This window comes from Mastigoproctus giganteus, chromosome 9 (assembly GCF_048544385.1).
Source record: "Mastigoproctus giganteus isolate SK-2022 chromosome 9, ASM4854438v1, whole genome shotgun sequence".
Taxonomy (NCBI): Eukaryota; Metazoa; Arthropoda; class Arachnida; order Uropygi; family Thelyphonidae; genus Mastigoproctus; species Mastigoproctus giganteus.
The window spans coordinates 70043602-70061043 of NC_143583.1; the positions used below are offsets into that span (position 1 = coordinate 70043602).

General features: G+C 36.7%; 1 protein-coding gene across 1 annotated transcript in view; it reads left to right on the forward strand.

Moving 5' to 3' along the window:
- The window catches only part of RhoGAP71E (Rho GTPase activating protein at 71E), a 358970-nt gene that overhangs the window by 319532 nt on the left and 21996 nt on the right, over window positions 1-17442 (forward strand). The window contains exon 12 of the mRNA XM_090381175.1: window positions 12700-12761. Within this exon, the coding sequence (XP_090237301.1) occupies window positions 12700-12761 (62 nt within the window). The remainder of the gene's footprint in view (window positions 1-12699; window positions 12762-17442) is intronic.

Genomic DNA, 17442 nt, shown 5'->3' on the forward strand with positions numbered 1-17442 from the left:
CAGAGGGGTGAAATGGGAGTGGGTTTTTTTTTATTTTGTTTTTTTTTTTTTTTTTTTTTTTTTTTTGGCTGATGCTGCATAAGCTTGCTTTCTTGTATCATATGCCTCTACTAATGCTAATGCAGTCTTCTCGGCTTTCAACCCCTGTACAGTACCAAGTACTGTAGGTTCCAATAACTTTCATGTTTGTGATTTTCATTTAAAAAAAAGTTCATATGGAACAGTATTAAAGCCTTTACCCAAGTATATGATGGGAAAAGTTTTTGCTTTGGGATGACCTCCTATCTAATCAGATTGGTCAGACAAGATCTCCCTTAATAAATTCATGCTGTGATTGCAAACACTAAGTTTTTATTTATATTTGGCCATTTTATTAACTTAATTGTTATATTAAATTATTTTCTATAAGTAGCTTTATAGTTCTAGTCAAGCTCCTTGGTTTATTTTGAATTTAGATAGTGATTTTGAAAGTTAATACTTCGTGTCCATCGATTTTACCATTCGTAACTTGCTGCCATTGTTATACGATATGGAATAACGTAACGTATATCCTGAACTTGATAGCATAAGGTTAATGTAAAACTAGATAATGAAATATGTAGTACTCTATTAGAAATCTGTTAGCTTAGTATAATATTATCAATTAATCAGTAAAATTTATTAATCTTATTAAATTTCATTGTCAATTAAATTGCACTTAAACGGAATCATGACCCAGACTAGAGCACGAAGTAGCAGTAGTACTGTAGCTCATAGGAGAACCAAAGGGGGCGATTCTCGAACGCATCACAGTCTAAAAAAAGGTGCAAAATAGAAATATTTGCAGATCTTTCAAGAACAGGACATGATCTAGCCAAGGAGGGTGTCTTTCTGTGTGCTAGGTGCAGAGACTAAAGAAATTAGGCACCAACTCTGCATTCTGATGGGCTTCTATGAGTGATTGAGGTGTAGGGTAGGTGCTCTCAAAGAATTTAATATGAGGGGCCCATCAAGCTCTCAGCTGCCCGACTGAACTCCAGAGCTCAGGCAACACAGCAACAATCTCCAAGGCAGAATGTGCTAGTCGGAGCTAGTTATTATCGGTGACTCTATTGTCAGGGAGACGGGGAATATATTATGCAAAAAGGATAAGTGAAACAGGACCAGGGTATGTCTGCCAGGGGCAAAAGTTGATGACATTGTAGAGCAGATATCATGCCCTTAAAAGACAGAATGGTCTTTTAAGGGCACAAAAGATGATATTGTTATACACATTGGCACTGATTTTAAGAATAAGAGATCTGAAAGACTTACTTAACAACTACAGGCCAATGTTAAAAAAAACAAAGTCACGAGTTAGTGTTTAATTCGAAAGTGTCTCCAATTCTGCCCAGACATGATAGGAGAGGGTATATGATGACAGCCTTGTCAATCAGTTCGGCCCTAGAAAGATTGTGCAAGGATAATGGGGTAGAATTTTTTTCTGCATAGTATGTGCTTGCTAACAGGAGAGACTACTTCTACAGGAACGGGATACACTTAAATAGAAAGGATGCAAGAATATTTGCTGATGCTATCTTGGTAGCTTGGAGGGGGGGGAGATTCACAGACTAAAAGACCTGGGAGTGATTGTGCAGTCAGATATGAAGTTTTCTGAGCAATGCAGACAGGCTGCAAGAGCAGGTTATGGGGTTTGTCAATGATATACAGGAATTTTGCTAGCAGAGAAAAGGAGGTGATTATCCCTTTGTATAAGGCAATGGTTAGGCTACACCTTGAGTACTATAGATGTGAGTACTGCATACAGGTCTGGAGGCCTCATTTTAGGAAGGATGTAGAGTTGCTAGAACGAGTACAGAGAAGAGCAACAAGATTGGTGAGAGGGACAAAGGGATGCTCTTACAAAGAGAGGCTTAAATTCTGCAAGTTGCAGCATTTGGAGACTAGGCACCTGCAAGGTGCTCTGATTGAGGTGTACAAGGTAGGGCTTACAATACCGGTCAAAATCTTAATACCGGTATTTCGATATTTTTAATTTATGAAACCAGGATACCAGTATTCCAAAAACAAATGTTTTTCATAATAAATTTTGATGACAATTAGGTGCAATAAAGTAAGGAAAAAACAAGTACTGTAATTACTTGAATTCATGTTTTAAATAAACTTTTATTGCAATAATAAATATTCTGAAAAAAAATCATTAAAATACAGTTATTCTAAAAACAAATAAATAAATATTGTTACTGCAAAGTTTAGTTATGTTTAAGCATCCACACTACCTGTCCGAATAAAGTGAGTGCTTAAGAAACTTAAGCAACGAATAGTATAATCGTTTAAAATGAATCTAATTTTGGTACATATTTGATTAGTGGCAGAAAATGCCCTTTTGGATTCTATGCTGGATGGTACTATTGTACTGAGATAATCTTAGACGATATCAGTCCATATTTTCTAGGATTTGAACTTTTTTTAGCCAAAATAGTTAAGTATTTCATTAATTTCCAACTCAAGTTCATCTTTTAGAATCTCATTGAAGTCGGGCAATTTCTTATTTTGGAAAGAATTTGTGGAACACTGATGTTCTGTTCCACATTGGTCTTCCATGGTTGAATTATGTTCATCATTTTCTGATGGAGAAAGACATTTTATTAAATGAAGTATAATTTTTGCTATAGTATCTTTACTGAGTCTGGGAGAAAGCAAAGAGTGGGGATAAGGAATAAAGAAAAGAACAAAGAGTGCAGTTAAGGAATTCTTCACATATATAAATGCAAAGAACAGAAGGACAAATCAGATTGGACCCTTGTGTAATGGACGTGGACAGTATTAGATACCACAGTTGAAGTTGCAGATGAACTCAACAATTACTTTGCATCAATATTTACATTAAAAAAAACCTTTGTGTCAATGAGATATTATGGAACTGAAGTTGAAAAAAATGTAATTAATGATGTTGAAATTTCAAGTGATTATTTAATGAGAACTTTCGTGCCTACAGGTGAGTAAGGTTCCTGTGGTTGATGGCATATCCCCTATAATCTTAAAGGAGGCGACAAGTGAGTGCATTGAACCATTAAGGCTAGTTATGAGAGCATCACTGGACTCAGGAGAGATTCTGTTGGATTGGTGTAAATTGGAATATAAAGGCAGTTCTAGGAGTGTAATGGGAAATTACTGACTGGCCAGTCTAACTTCAGTAGTAAGGAAAATCATGAAGGCAATGATCAAGGGTGGAATTCAGGATCATTTAGATGGAAATGGAATTCTGTAGGATACACAGCATGGTTTTGTAAAGGGAAAATCATGTTTAATTAATCTGGTTAGCTATTTTGACAGAGTTACTCAAGAGCTGGACTTGGGGAATAATTTTGACATTGTTTATTTGGATTTCAGCAAAACATTTGACTCAGTTCCACATGTGTGGTTACTTTATAAGTTGGAGCAGGCTGGAATCATAGGGAAAATCCTTAGATGGATAGCACGATGACTTGAGAGCACCAGGCAGAGGGTTGTGATAAATGATTATTCCTCAGAATAACCATTTATCCTTGGGTTAATGTAAGAAGGTTATTCCTTTGGTTAATGTAAGAAGTGGAGTTCCCCAAGGATCAGTATTGGGACCTCTGTTATTTTTGATTATCTTAAATGACATCTATGAAGGGATGGAGGGCATGGGGTCTTGCGACTTGCAGATGATGTAAAGATCAGTGGAGTAGTTAATGGTCGCCGCCAAGAGCTTCTTCAGAGTGACTTAGATAGACTTCCGGAATGGTCAGAAAAGTGGCAGCTATGCTTTAATTCAACAAAAATTACCCCAGGGGCCCACATCTGGAGTTATGGGCTTGGCACACCCAGGGTCCTGAGCTGGATATCATCATTCTTTTTTTTCTTGGCGATTTCCTTCTTCTTCTTCTTCTTCTTAAGGTAATTCAGAAATTTTTTTTGGCTGGTGCAGCATAAGCCTCAGTCTTCCTTGCACCATATAGCTAATAATAATAATGCATCTTACACCTGGGGAACAGCAACCCCAAAATAACTTATACATTTGGTGGAGTTGAAGTAAAGTCAGTAGCGGAGGACTTGAGAGTTACGATACGGTCAGACATGAAGTCCGAGAATTGTGGTTGCAATGTTGCATGGTGTCCTATCGATGATTTATCGAACATTTGCTTGTAGAGATAACGTCATAATCATATAAAGGTGATTTTATAACCTTTATGTGATTAAATTATAAACAATTATTTTTTTTTAATTAGTACCGAAAAACCAGTATTTTTGTATCAATACCAGAAAAAAATTACCTGGATCCCAGTATTGTAAGCCCTAGTACAAGGCCTTGAATGGTTTGAGCAGGCTTAATGCTGATGGGATACTTCTGCCTGCTCAGATTAAGAACCTGAGGGGGCAGAGATTCAAATTGAAGAAAGACAGTTGTAGAATAGATGTGTGGAAGTTTGCCTTCAGCCAAGCTGGTAGTCGATTGCTGGAACAGAGTTCCATCTGTTGTTGTGGAATTTGATAGCCTTAAATAAATTTAAGGCTGCACTAGACAAGCATTTGGAGTGACTGGATGGGTGAAATGGGAAGGGTTGTTTTGTTTTTTTGGCTGAGCTGATGTTGTATAAGCTTGCTTTCTTGCATCATGTTCCTCAACTAATGCTAATGCTAATTAGTCACTTTTCCATTTCATATCCCTTTGTGAATAGGAAAAAAATTTTCATAGCTCCCATCTGTAGGAACATCTCTGAGCCACTTTTTTAAAAAAATTTAACTGGATAGCTTCAATCAGAAAGAATGCAGAAGAAAATGAGTTCCTTCTGTGTTTCTGTAACAGTGCATTGCATTGGCTAAGTTTAATTTCTCACAATAGATAATCAGTATAATGTGTTCGCTAATGTAATTTGTTTATTTTTTAAATATGTTATGTTTTTAATATAATGGTAAGTCGTGATCTCTTAGGACTCTCTGAAAAATTGAAGCATTCCAATTTGATATCTAGTTTAGCAAACAATTTATTTCATATATTTAACTTCAGTTAAGCATGAAGGTACAGAAAAGCACATACTTTGAGTGACCATAGTTCAAACTGCTCTGATTACTGCAGATATGGTGATATTCTTGTATCTGTCTTGTGAATTCCTCTGACTTGAGGTGGTTGTCCCAAAGTATGAACAGAAAATTAATCAATTAATTTTTATTTAAGAAATTCATACAAATAGTAAGAAATGTCAATAAAATAATGATTTAGATTTCTTTTAAATTTAAATAGATTTTTAACCCAGCAGCAGTCATGCCCCTGTTTGTTATAAGTACTGTTGTGTGGAACCTGACAGATGCCCAACTCTTCTATGTTTGTTTGTTTTTTTTTGAAAAAAAAAAAAAAAAAAAAAATTTCAGTATCTTGTTGTTTACAAGATACTGAAAGTGAAACTAGCATATTGAAGCAAAAGGGAAAAACAGTAAATTGTGAAGGAGTACCTGACAGGTTTTTTGCAAAATGTATTAAGTGAAGTAATACTTCACTTAATACATTCAAAGCACTTCCAAAACTATCGTGAATAAATAAAAGTGACTACACTTAGGAAGATAGAAAAAAAAATTCAGATTTTTAATCATTAATTAATGATTAATATGCACCATTTTCAAATGGCACCTGTCTGATCCTGCACATCAGCCAATGGATTAAAATATGCAAGGCTTAACTGTTAAGTTCTTGGGTTGAGCTCATTGCTCACGTATACATACAGTGACACAAAAAAAACTGCATCGCTTGTGAATTTTGCAAATAATGTGTTTTACACTGCATTGTGGGTTGCAGAAATATTAAAAATGAATTTGTTAGATGGGATATATATATATCTGTGAATGAAATCCAATAAAAAGACTCCACCGGATATACCTAATTGCCATAAATATCTTCCCAAAGGGTAAAATGCATAATTAATGGAAATATGAGAAATTGTGCAAATGGTAACCATGACAATGAAACATACATTTTATTGCATTTACGTGCACAAACTGAAATGGCAAGTTAATGTAATAGTATTATGTACTATAAATCAGCAAAATAAGTCCTCATTATTTTGTTATTCCTCCTTGAGCTGCAATTACAACCTTGCAACAATCTGGCATAGAGTTAATTAACTTCTGGATATACGGTTGCCCAATTTTGTGGTACCACATCTTTACAATGCTCTCCTGCAGCTGAATATTACTTGTTAGCTTCTTCTGAGCAATTTTAGATGACAATATGTACCAGCAATTTTCAATAGGGTTCAAATCTGGACTGTTGCCAGGCCAGTCCAACACTGTAATGCCAGCATTTCTGAGGTATGACTGCACCTTAAGGGAGAAAAACAAGGGAAAACATTGGTGTAAATATGTTTTAAGCCTTGTAAGACAAGAAGACAAACTCATCATTAAATCTAAATATCATAACACTTACCAATTTTGCTGTGTGGCAAGGTGCTGAGTCCTGTTGAAAAATGCAGTTTTGGACGTCTCTGTGGTGATCCCTAATAACAGGTTTCAGGCACTCCTCCAAGGTAGCAGTGTAGGTTTCTGCATTCACCATTCATTAATAAACTTAATTCACCCCACACCTTTGCTTGTTATGCATCCCCAGACCATCTGACCAGCAGGGAACTTTACAGTCGGTGTTATGTAGTCAGGATGGTATTCTTCCAATTTTCGTCTTCTGACATATCACTTCCCATCCGAGCCATGCAGATTGAATTTCAATTTGTCATAAAAGATGATGGTGTCCCATTGCTCTTTTGTCCATGAAACATGCATTTTAGCCCAAGCAAGTCACTTCTTCCTCATTTGTTGGGTCAACAAAGGGTTCTTCTTGGGCCGATAGACATGCCAACCACATCTCAAAAGCAGTCTTTAGATAATCAGTGCACTTGTTTCAACACCAGAGGCCATCTCAAAGTCCAGTTTTAGATCAGGAGCACTAGCATGGCGATTATGAAAGCATAGCCATTTCAAATATCGATCTTAGGAAGGTGTAGTCGCTCTCTTATGGCCTGATTCAGGTCTTCTATTCACATCACCGGTTTCACGCTTTAATTTCAGCACTCGGGATACTGTTGACTGATAGCAGCCTATTTTATCAGTGATAACACACAAAGCCCTTCCTGGGACAGAGCAACTGCTACACTTTTTTTTTCTTGGTGTCAACTGAACATATGGAGCCATGCTTACACCTCTGCAAAACAGGATACTAATGAGCGTGTATACTCTTACAACACCATATTTATAGAAACGGCTGATGAAATAGAAGCGTTATCTGACAATACCTTTGCTTTGCGAGAAACAAAATGACTGTAATGAAACAATATCTTATGTTTCACTACAAATGTTACTTGATTGAGGTGATGAAGTTTTTTTGTCTGCCACTGTAGCTGCCAACTCTCCAAGTTTACAATAGAGAAACCATTTTTTTTTACTTGAGTTACTACCATAGTTTCTCTGTATATTTTGTAAAAAAAAAAAGAAAGAAAACTGTGTTAGAATTTTTTTCTTAATTTTGTTAACAAATTAAGGCTATGATAAACACCTGAGAATAGTTTGCTGTAACTGTTCAGTTAGCCATAAAAAAAAAAAAAAACTTTATTCTGCAGGTTAATTTCCTATGCAAACATACAATGCAGCCTAGTGATGAGCCCTCTCATAATTTAGAAAAAAATAAAGATTAATAAAATAAAAATTCATTGAAAACTAATATATAATTGCAGATTTAATTTTAAATAAAATAAGTTGTGCATTTTCAACTCATAACTCTCATTGCCAATAGTCTAGAAATTCAAAAGGCTGCCTTTCCTGTCAATCCCAAAAGATAAACTAGAGACAATACATGTTGAATAACAAAACAGATTGATGCAGTAATACTTCATTATGAAGTGTTTTATACAAATGGTAAAAAACACACACACACACACACCACCATAGTGCAGATTTACATATTCTACTGTCAAGACAATTTGTATACCGATATGATCCAGTGCCAAGTGTTAGAATATTTAACCAGGTGAAGAAAAAACTGAAATCAGAATCCCTTTAGGTGCAGTTTTGAAAATGCTTTTGACATCCAAGTCTGAATAGCAGTGTTCAGGCACTGCTGTTCAGACTTTGCTCTGACTGAACATTTTTGAAGGTGTGCAAAGCCTACTATAGTAACCTTTTTGAAGCAGTCATAATCACTTATGTCTGCTTATCTCTTTACAATAAACACACAAAGGCATCTTCTTTGGCTGTATCATGTCCAGCTAAAGGTAGTTTTGCAAAGAGATAACAGGTAGAGCACATTATAAAAATCTGATTCTTAAAAGAACTGCTGTTATCAGTTCTCTCCTGAGCCAAAGCATTCCTCCTGCTTTGAGCCTTTTGTTTTGTTTCTCTAGTCAAAGGTGATTCTAGTCCAAATTTAAGAATATAGAGGGTTGTATTTATGAAGGATCAGTTCTTGGACCGTTGTTGTTTCTGGGTTTTATAAACTACATTGTCTAAGGAACAGAGGATGTGATGTCAAAATCTATAGACAATGTAAAGATTGGGAGAGTTGTTAATGATCAGTGCCAAGCAGTTCTCCTTCAGGATGACTCAAACAGGCTTCAAGAATGATCAGAAAAGTGGCAACTATGTTTTAATGAAGCCAAATGCAAAGTCGTACACTTGGGGAATAGCAAACCCAAAATAAACTTGGTGGGGTCGAATTAAAAACAGTAGAGGAAGAAAGGGATCTGGGAGTTATGATATGGACAGATATGAAATTCTCTGAACAGTGTAAACAACCAGTCAAATAAGCCCAAGGTTTATCAATGATTTATCAACTAACATCCTGTAGAGAGATAGGGAAGTCATAATCCCACTGAATAAGTGCAGTTGTAAGAACACATTTGGAATACTTGTGTCCAAGTATGAAGACCCCATTTGAAAAATGACATTAAGCTTCTTGAAAGGGTCCAGAGGTGGAAGCTAATGGAGTCACTGGTTAAAGAAGTGATGCAGGACCATCTATACAGAAGTGCAGTTGTACTTCAGTCATGGCATGGGTTTGTTAAGGAGAGATCTTGTCTGATATTGTATGATATCAAAATATATATTTTGTTAACATATACTTTGATTTCAGGAAAGCTTTTGATACTGTTGCACATAAAAGACTTCTGTACAGATTGGAGCAGTGTGATATTAAGGGCAAGTTACTGCTATAGATAAAGGGATGGTTAAGTGGGAGAAGACATTGAGTGGTTATGAATGGACCATCTGAGTGGTTATGAACATATTGGACTAATGAAAGAGGTTGTATATGCATGAGTATGGCACTTCCATCATTTCTACTACCCAGGTAGTAGAAATGATGGAAGTGCCATACCCATGCATAAACAATATGCTGCTTCATTCTCGAGATTGAAAAATAGACATTCAATCAAGAAATAATTTCGATTAAACTATGCACACCATTGAGCATCTCTCGTATTGTGAGTTATACTTCATAACTGGGTTGTCACTATTGCAACAGGGTACCTGCCCACCCACCGATGATGAAGCCAACTAGCTTCGAAACGATGCCGTCTGGGTGGTGGTTCCCATCAGAGAATAAGTAACAGTAGCCTTCTCTACCAGAGAAGTCTTACTTATTCAAAGTAATGCAATACCTAGGCAACTCATTGTGAAGATGTTAACAATATGAGATATGAATAAATGATGCATTCATACTACCTGGGTAGTAGAAATGATGGAAGTGCCATACCAATGCATAAACAACCTCTTTCATACTCTTAGACATTCAGTCAAGAAATATTTTTCGAGATTGGACTAATGTTATTAGTGGAGTTACACAGGTTCAGTGCTGGGCCCATTGTTGTTTTTTGTATTTATTAATGATATTGATGAAGGTATATTTGACTTAATGTCTAAGTTTGCAGTGATTACAAAGGGTGGTTAATGGCAGTAATAAAGGTATACTACTGCAACAAGATCTAGAAAAATTAGGCAGATGGGCTGAGAAATGGCAGTTGAGGTTAACATTGAAAAATGCACGGTAATTAGGCAGATGGGCTGTGATAATTACTGATGATTACTGCTATCCACATTGCATGTGGATAGCAGTAATCCCAGAGTAACATACCATCTGTGGTACTAGACTCAGGATTGTGAAAAATGAAAAGGACCCGAGTGTAATTGTGCAGTCAAATATGAATTTCTCTGAACAGTGCAGACAGGCTGCCAAGACAGCTCATGGGGTTTTGTCAATTATATACACAAATTTTGCTAGAAGGAACAGGGAAGTAATTATCCCATTGTATAAGGCAATGGTTAGACCACATTTTGAGTACTGCATACAGGTCTGGAGGCTTCATTTTAGGAAGGATATAGATCTGCTGGAATGAGTATAGAGAACAGAATGAGATTGATAAGGGGAAGAACGGAGTGTCCTTACGAAGAAAGGCTTCAGTTCTGCAAATTGCAGCATCTGAAGACCAAGCACCTGCAAGGTGATCTCATTGAGGTGCTTGAATGACTTGAGCAAACTCAGTGCTGATGGGATTCTTCCTCTTGCTCAGACTATGCACATAAGGAGACATAAATTCAAATTGAGAAAGGATGCTTGCAGAATAGATGTGCATAAGTTTACCTTCAGCCAACGGGTGATGGTCGATTGCTGAACGAGCTTCCATACATTGTTGTTGCAAGTGAGAGTGTGAATAAATTCAAAGAACTAGACAAACTGTTGGTGGGGTTAGGTAGGTAAAATGTAAATTTATTTATTTATTTTTTTTATTATTATTATTATTTTACAGGAGGTTTTTTTTTTGGCTGATACTGTATACACTTGCTTTCTTGCATCATTTTCCACTATTACTAATAAGTAATATACTAATATACTCACATTAAGATCAGCAAAATGGTTACCGTACAAGGAAAGACTTTGATTATGTGGGCTACAGAGCTTGGCAACCAACCTGGCACCTTAGAGAGTATCTGATTGAGGTTTATAAGGCTCTGAGTGGGGTTAGTAAAATGAATGGAGGCAGAAATTTCTCTGCTATAAAGAATTTCAGAACTAGGCACCATAAATTCAAATTACAGAAGAGGTTTAGACCAGATTGTCGTAAGTTTTCTTTTAGGCGATGAGTTGTTGATTACTTGAACAAGTTGTCTCTACAGGTAATTTAGGCTGACAGGTTGAAGGAATTTAAAGGTCATCTCGATAATTTCCTACTTAAGAAGGGAAATGCATGATTTGTATTTTCTTATCTGCTTTTTTTTTTTCCATTGCTGCTAATGTCTGTTCCTTCCTTGCACTATAGACTAATACCAGTACAAATACTATAAGCACGAAACTAAGAGATATGAGTATAATATAATGTAGTATAATGAGTATAATACAAGTATGATATAAATTATGTCTAGATTATTCTTCAGCAGAACTTACTATACTGTTTTACGTACTGTGTGATACAATTGTATTATAAGGTCTTGTTTTTATTGTTATATATTTAGAGTTTATGGATTTATGTTGAAGAAAATGTTTCCCATTGCTTTACTATGGAATGCAGTCACACTATCAACACTACCACACATTTTTATTAGTTTTAAAGATTTCGATAAAAACCAAAACTGAATGTTTCCTAGTAAAATACCATTAGATAATGTAATCTGACCAAGATTTGTAAAGAAATAACCGAAATTAAGCGAGATTTTCACGAAAAGATTTTCCCTTATGCTTTACTATGTTATAAAACTATCTTTATTAGTTTTAAAGATTTTGATAAAAACCGAGTGTTTCCTAATAAAATACATGAAACATTTCTAATATTAACAATGCTTCTAAAGAATTATGTAGAAGACTACTAAATCATGTTTATATTGTTCTGTAACAGTATTATAATTGATACTATGTTTATATCATTCTTATATCAGTACTATAATGATGGCAGCTATATCATTTTTATATCGATGCGGAATGGTGGTAGAACTTAAAGGTAGACTGTGACTTTCATTTTTTAAATCAGTTTTTAAAACCAGGTAAACAAAAGAATTAACCAGCTGTATCGTATAAACACAGGACAAACAAAATATCAATTTTTAATAAAAATATAACAAAACTCAATATTTATGCAATAAAGGTTGAATTAGCAGCTCCCGTAAAAGTGAACTCTTCACCATAAACCATGTTTTTTTTTTTTTTTTTTTTTTTGCCAAATAACCATTAAGTAATTTTCATTTTGTTTTATTTTACTCTTGCTGATTTTTTTTTTTTTTTTTTATCATTATTCAAAACTATGATTATGGTTTAGAATAATTAAAAAATGCAGCTCTTTACTATTGAACTAAATTTTATTTTTTTATTACTTTGTGTAACATTTCAGTTCCAGTGTTTTAATACTATCTTTCAGAGCATGGTTTTCTTCATTTAACTCTTGCTCTGCATGAGTAAGTTGTGTATTCTCTAGTCATGATATACAAAATTTCACCTTGATTTTGCTTCAATGGCTGGTCCTGTAGTAAAAAAAATTATTGAATAGACATAATCAAATATTTTCCTAACAGAAAACATTTCCTAAGCTGTTGTATAAAATAATTTGTGTTTTTTAGAAATTATTCCCTTTATAGGTTGTTTCTCCGTCACCACCTCGTTTGACTCTTGATGAGCTGAAAGCAGTAAACCGATATGCAGAGAGTACCAAATCTCTTTCATTTTTACCTCAGGTCCATGAACGTCAAGCAGCTCGTATGAGAACACGCTCAGAATGGTTTCTTAATCCATCCCCGTGTCCTTCACCAACTCCCATTGTAGTTCCAGTGGATATTGAAGAAACTGGAGAAATTTTTTCAAAGGTAATAAAAACTGAATTTTTATTCCATTTTCTGTTGAGTAACTTAAAGGTGATGTCAATTATTTTAGCATCCCTTTAGTGCAGCTGGCAACAAGTCACTTGGGGTGGGGGACAGGAAATTCACTTTCTTCCACTGTTTAAATGGAAAGTATTTTTGTTAGAGAAATGTAGATTAAAATTAAATTGGTGGAATTGTTGACAACTAGGAACATGTTCAGCAAATTTGCTGAATATGTATGTGCCTCTGTAGCCAGATGGGCAGGAGCAGCAGTGCATAGCACACGCTTCTTGATAAGACCGGGGTTCGAGCCCATTGACCACCAAATACGGAGGATGCGTAAATGTCAGGGAATGACCACCACATATCCCCGGAGCAATATGGTCTTAGTTGCTAATGCTCTTAAAAACCAAATAGCAACAACAGCTGAATATGTCCATGTTTTTCATAGACAAGCTCTTCTTGCTAGGCAGTAGTGACCTACCTCCTTGCGGTAGGGACTCTAACTCATGGTGGAGGCATGATGGCCCATCTGCACCATGAGGTCAAATGGTTGTATTGAACTCTTTAATCATTATGTTATTTGAATTGACCAATGGGGTCTCTGTGTTATTTGTTTATTATAACCATTTGAGTATTTTGGTTGAAAGGCCTTATGATACAGATGAGAACTAGTCACATATGGGCAAAAGCCCAGGTGGCAACTAGTATGGTTGCCCATTCAAAAGACAAATGCCCCTAGATCTTTTTCATACTCCACTACTTTGAACTTAGTACCACTCAACTTTGGTAAATTATTCTGGGATTACTGTTACCCATATGCAGTACTTTGCATTTTTAAATGTTAAACTTCAATTGCCACTTTTCAGCCCATCTGCCTTATTTTTCCATATCTTGTTGCAGTATCATACCTATCATTAACCATCATACTAGCATTACTATCATTAACCATCATGCCTACCTTTGTATCATCTGTAAACCCAAACCTAATCATTGAAATACCTACATCAATGTTATTAATAACATTAAAACAGTAAAATGCCCAACATTGACCTCTGTTGAAGTCCACGAGCAGTAGCCATTTATAACCGCCCTTTGCCTTCTATGTAGTAATTAATCATCCGTTTTATTCACAGTAGTAACTTTCCCCCTAATGCCACATTGCTCCAGTTTTTTCAACAATCTTTTATGTTGGACAGTATCAAAGACTTTATTGAAACCAAGTGAATTATATCAAAATTATTCTTTGCAGTTTTCCTTTGTGACAACCTCATAGTCGTAGTAGTAGTAGTGGCACATGATGCAAGAAAGCAAGTGTAGGAGCTTATGCAGCATCAGCCAAAAAAAAAAAAAAAAAAAAATCACACCATTCCCTCCAAATCCCTGTCCAGTTCCTCCTTAAATTTATTTAACCTATCAACTTCCACAACGACAGATGTAAGTTTGTTCCAGCAATTAACCACCCGCTGGCTAAAGGCAAATTTCCGCACATCTATTCTACATCTGTCCTTTCTTAATTTGAACTTATGTTCCCGTAGGTTGGTAATCTGAACAAGTGGAAGGATCCCATCAGAATTCAGCGTGCTCAACCCATTCAAGGCCTTATAGACCTCAATCAGATCACCGCGCAGGTGCCTAGTCTCCAGCCACTGCAATTTGCAGAACTTAAGCCTCTCTTGGTAAGAGAATCCCTTCATTCCCCCCACCAATCGTGTTGCTCTTCTCTGTACACGCTCAAGCAAATCTACATCCTTCCTAAAATGAGGCCTCCAGACCTGTATGCAGTACTCAAGGCGTGGCCTGACCATTGCCTTATACAGAGGGACAATCACCTCCTTTTCCCTGCTAGCAAAATTCCTATGTATCATTGACAAAACCCCATGACCCGCCCTAGCAGCCTGTCTGCACTGCTCAGAAAACTTCATATCTGACTGCACAATTACTCCCAGGTCTTTCATTTTCTACCACCTTAAGTGTAGTACCACACAGTTGGTACGTTTCTCTGGGGTTACTTCTACCCATATGCAGTACTTTGCATTTGTCAAGGTTGAACTTCAGTTGCCACTTCTTAGCCCATCTGCCCAAATTATCTAGATCCTGTTGCAGTAGCACACTGCCATTACTGTCATTAACAACCCTGCCAACCTTTGTGTCATCTGCAAACTTCGACATTAAGCCTGATATACCTTAATCAATATCATTGATAAATACACAAAACAACAGTGGACCCAATGCACCAAAACAACAGTGGACCGAACCCTGTGGGACTCCACAAATAACATTAGTCCACGAAGAGCAGCACCCATTGATTACCACCCTCTGTCTTCTCCCACTTAACCATCCTTTTATCCATTGTAGCAACTTACCCTTAATACCATTCTGCTCCAATTTGTACAGTAGTCTTCCATGCGCAACAGTGTCAAAAGCTTTCCTGAAATCCAAGTATATGATATCAAAATTATTTTTTGCATCCAGTTCCTTTGTGACCACATCATAATAACCAATCAAATTTGTAAGACAAGACTTTCCCTTAACAAACCCATGCTGTGTTTGAATTATTGCTGCAGTCTTGTCTAGATGATCCTGCAATGCATCTTTAACCAGCGACTCCATTATTTTACCCGGAACAGAAGTTAAACTAACTGGTCTGTAATTACTCATGTCACCCTTCGATCCACCTTTGTGAATTGGGGACACATTTGCACATCTCCAGTCCGTGGGAACCTCCCCTGAGTCCAAGGAAGCTCTCATGATTATGGCTAAGGGTTTGCTTACTTGCTTTGCTGCCGACCATGCTAGCCGTGTGGGTAAAGTGCTTGCCTGGCAACCCAAAGGTTGCAGGTTCAAATCTCGCCTCGGGCTTGGATCAGAGTAGAAAATGCAAAAACTTTGGGAGGTGCATTATGTCCACAGAAGCCGATGTGCCAACAACTAACAAAAAAAAAAAAAAAAAAAACCTTTGATACCTCCTTTAATATAACTGGATAGATCCCATCCACCCCAGGTGCTTTTCTTATTTTTATCTTCAACAATTTCTCTTCCACTTTCCTCTCAGTTATTACAAAATCATCTAGCTCACTGCCCAGAGTTTAGTTCACCTGTGGCATTCCCCTCCCTGAATAACTCCTCATGTGTGAATGTAGATTCAAAATACTCATTTAGTTTGTTAGCCACCTCAGCAGGATCATCAACATTTGAACCATCGATATCCATTCGACCAATCTGATTCATCCCCTTCCTTCTACAGTTTACATACGTAAAGAACTCTTTGCTGTTTTTCTTTGCATCCTTTGCCAAAGATTTCTCATAATCTGCCTTCGCCTGCCTAACCTTCTTAGTCACTGATCACAGACCAGCTTATATCTATCGTAGGCTTCCATGTCACCCATTAATTTATATGTATCCCATGCATTTTTTTTTCTCTGCCACATGTCTCATTAGTTCATCTGACATCCATTTAGCCCTAAACCTTGAACAATATTTCTTAGTTGGTATGTAAAACCCAGTAGCTTCCAAGATTAATTCTTTGAATACTTCCTATTTGGAATTTGCTGTTGGTAACAGCATCAGTTGGTCCCACCGTATAAAATTTAAATACTGTCTCAGACCTACATAGTCGCCTTTGTGAAAACAAAAACCCTTTCCTTTACCCTTGATGGTAGTAACCTCTTTGAGTAAATCCCACTTCAGCACACTGTGATCACTGCCACCGATTGGTTCCTTTATCTGCAGATTCTTAATGCATGAAGAATCACTACTGTACTGATAATCAGATCAAGAGTATTACTCCCTCTAGAATATCCGGGAAATTAAAATCTCCCATTATAAGACTCTCTGATTTACTGGCCCACTTTACTTATCTGTACAGTTTTTTATTATACTCATCAGAGTCATTAAGCCTATAACACACTCCTACTCTCAATTTTGATTTCCCAGTGCTTATGTCACACCAAACTGACTCAACACTGCACTGTCCACCCATGTCGACTGGCTGCACTTCCTTGGATTTTATGTGTTTCTTAACTAAAAGCATAACCCCTTCTCCCTTCCTATCCTTCTATACTTCCTGTACACATTATACTCCCCAAATTCCAGTTCTGCATTCCTTATATCTGTGTCTCTCTGATATCCCACCAATATCTGCCTTTGATGTTTTAAACCAATTCATCAAATTTATTTACCAAACTCCTATCATTGGTGTACATGCAAGTATACATGCATCTGTTCCTATTCTTAGCTACCCTAACACAACCCATGTGTTTCCTTGTACCACAATGACTTCCAGCAGTCTCTGAAATCCCCTGCATCTTGTTTTCCAGGCTGCTGCTCATTCCAATAGAAGCAGTGCAAGAATCACTTTCACCTCTGCCAGCGGCTACTGTTAATCTATTAATCCGTGTATCCTCCCCCAAACTAGTTTTCTGAACCACCTAACACTGCCTCGATGGCATCAGCATATATTCTTGCACCCTTTCTATTTAAGTGTATCCCATTTCTGTAGAAGCAGTCTCACCTGTTAACAAGCACAGACCAGGCTGAGAAAAATTCTACCCCTTGAGCCTTGCACAATCTCTCCAGGGCCGAATTGATCGAAAAGGCTCTCATCATATACTCCCT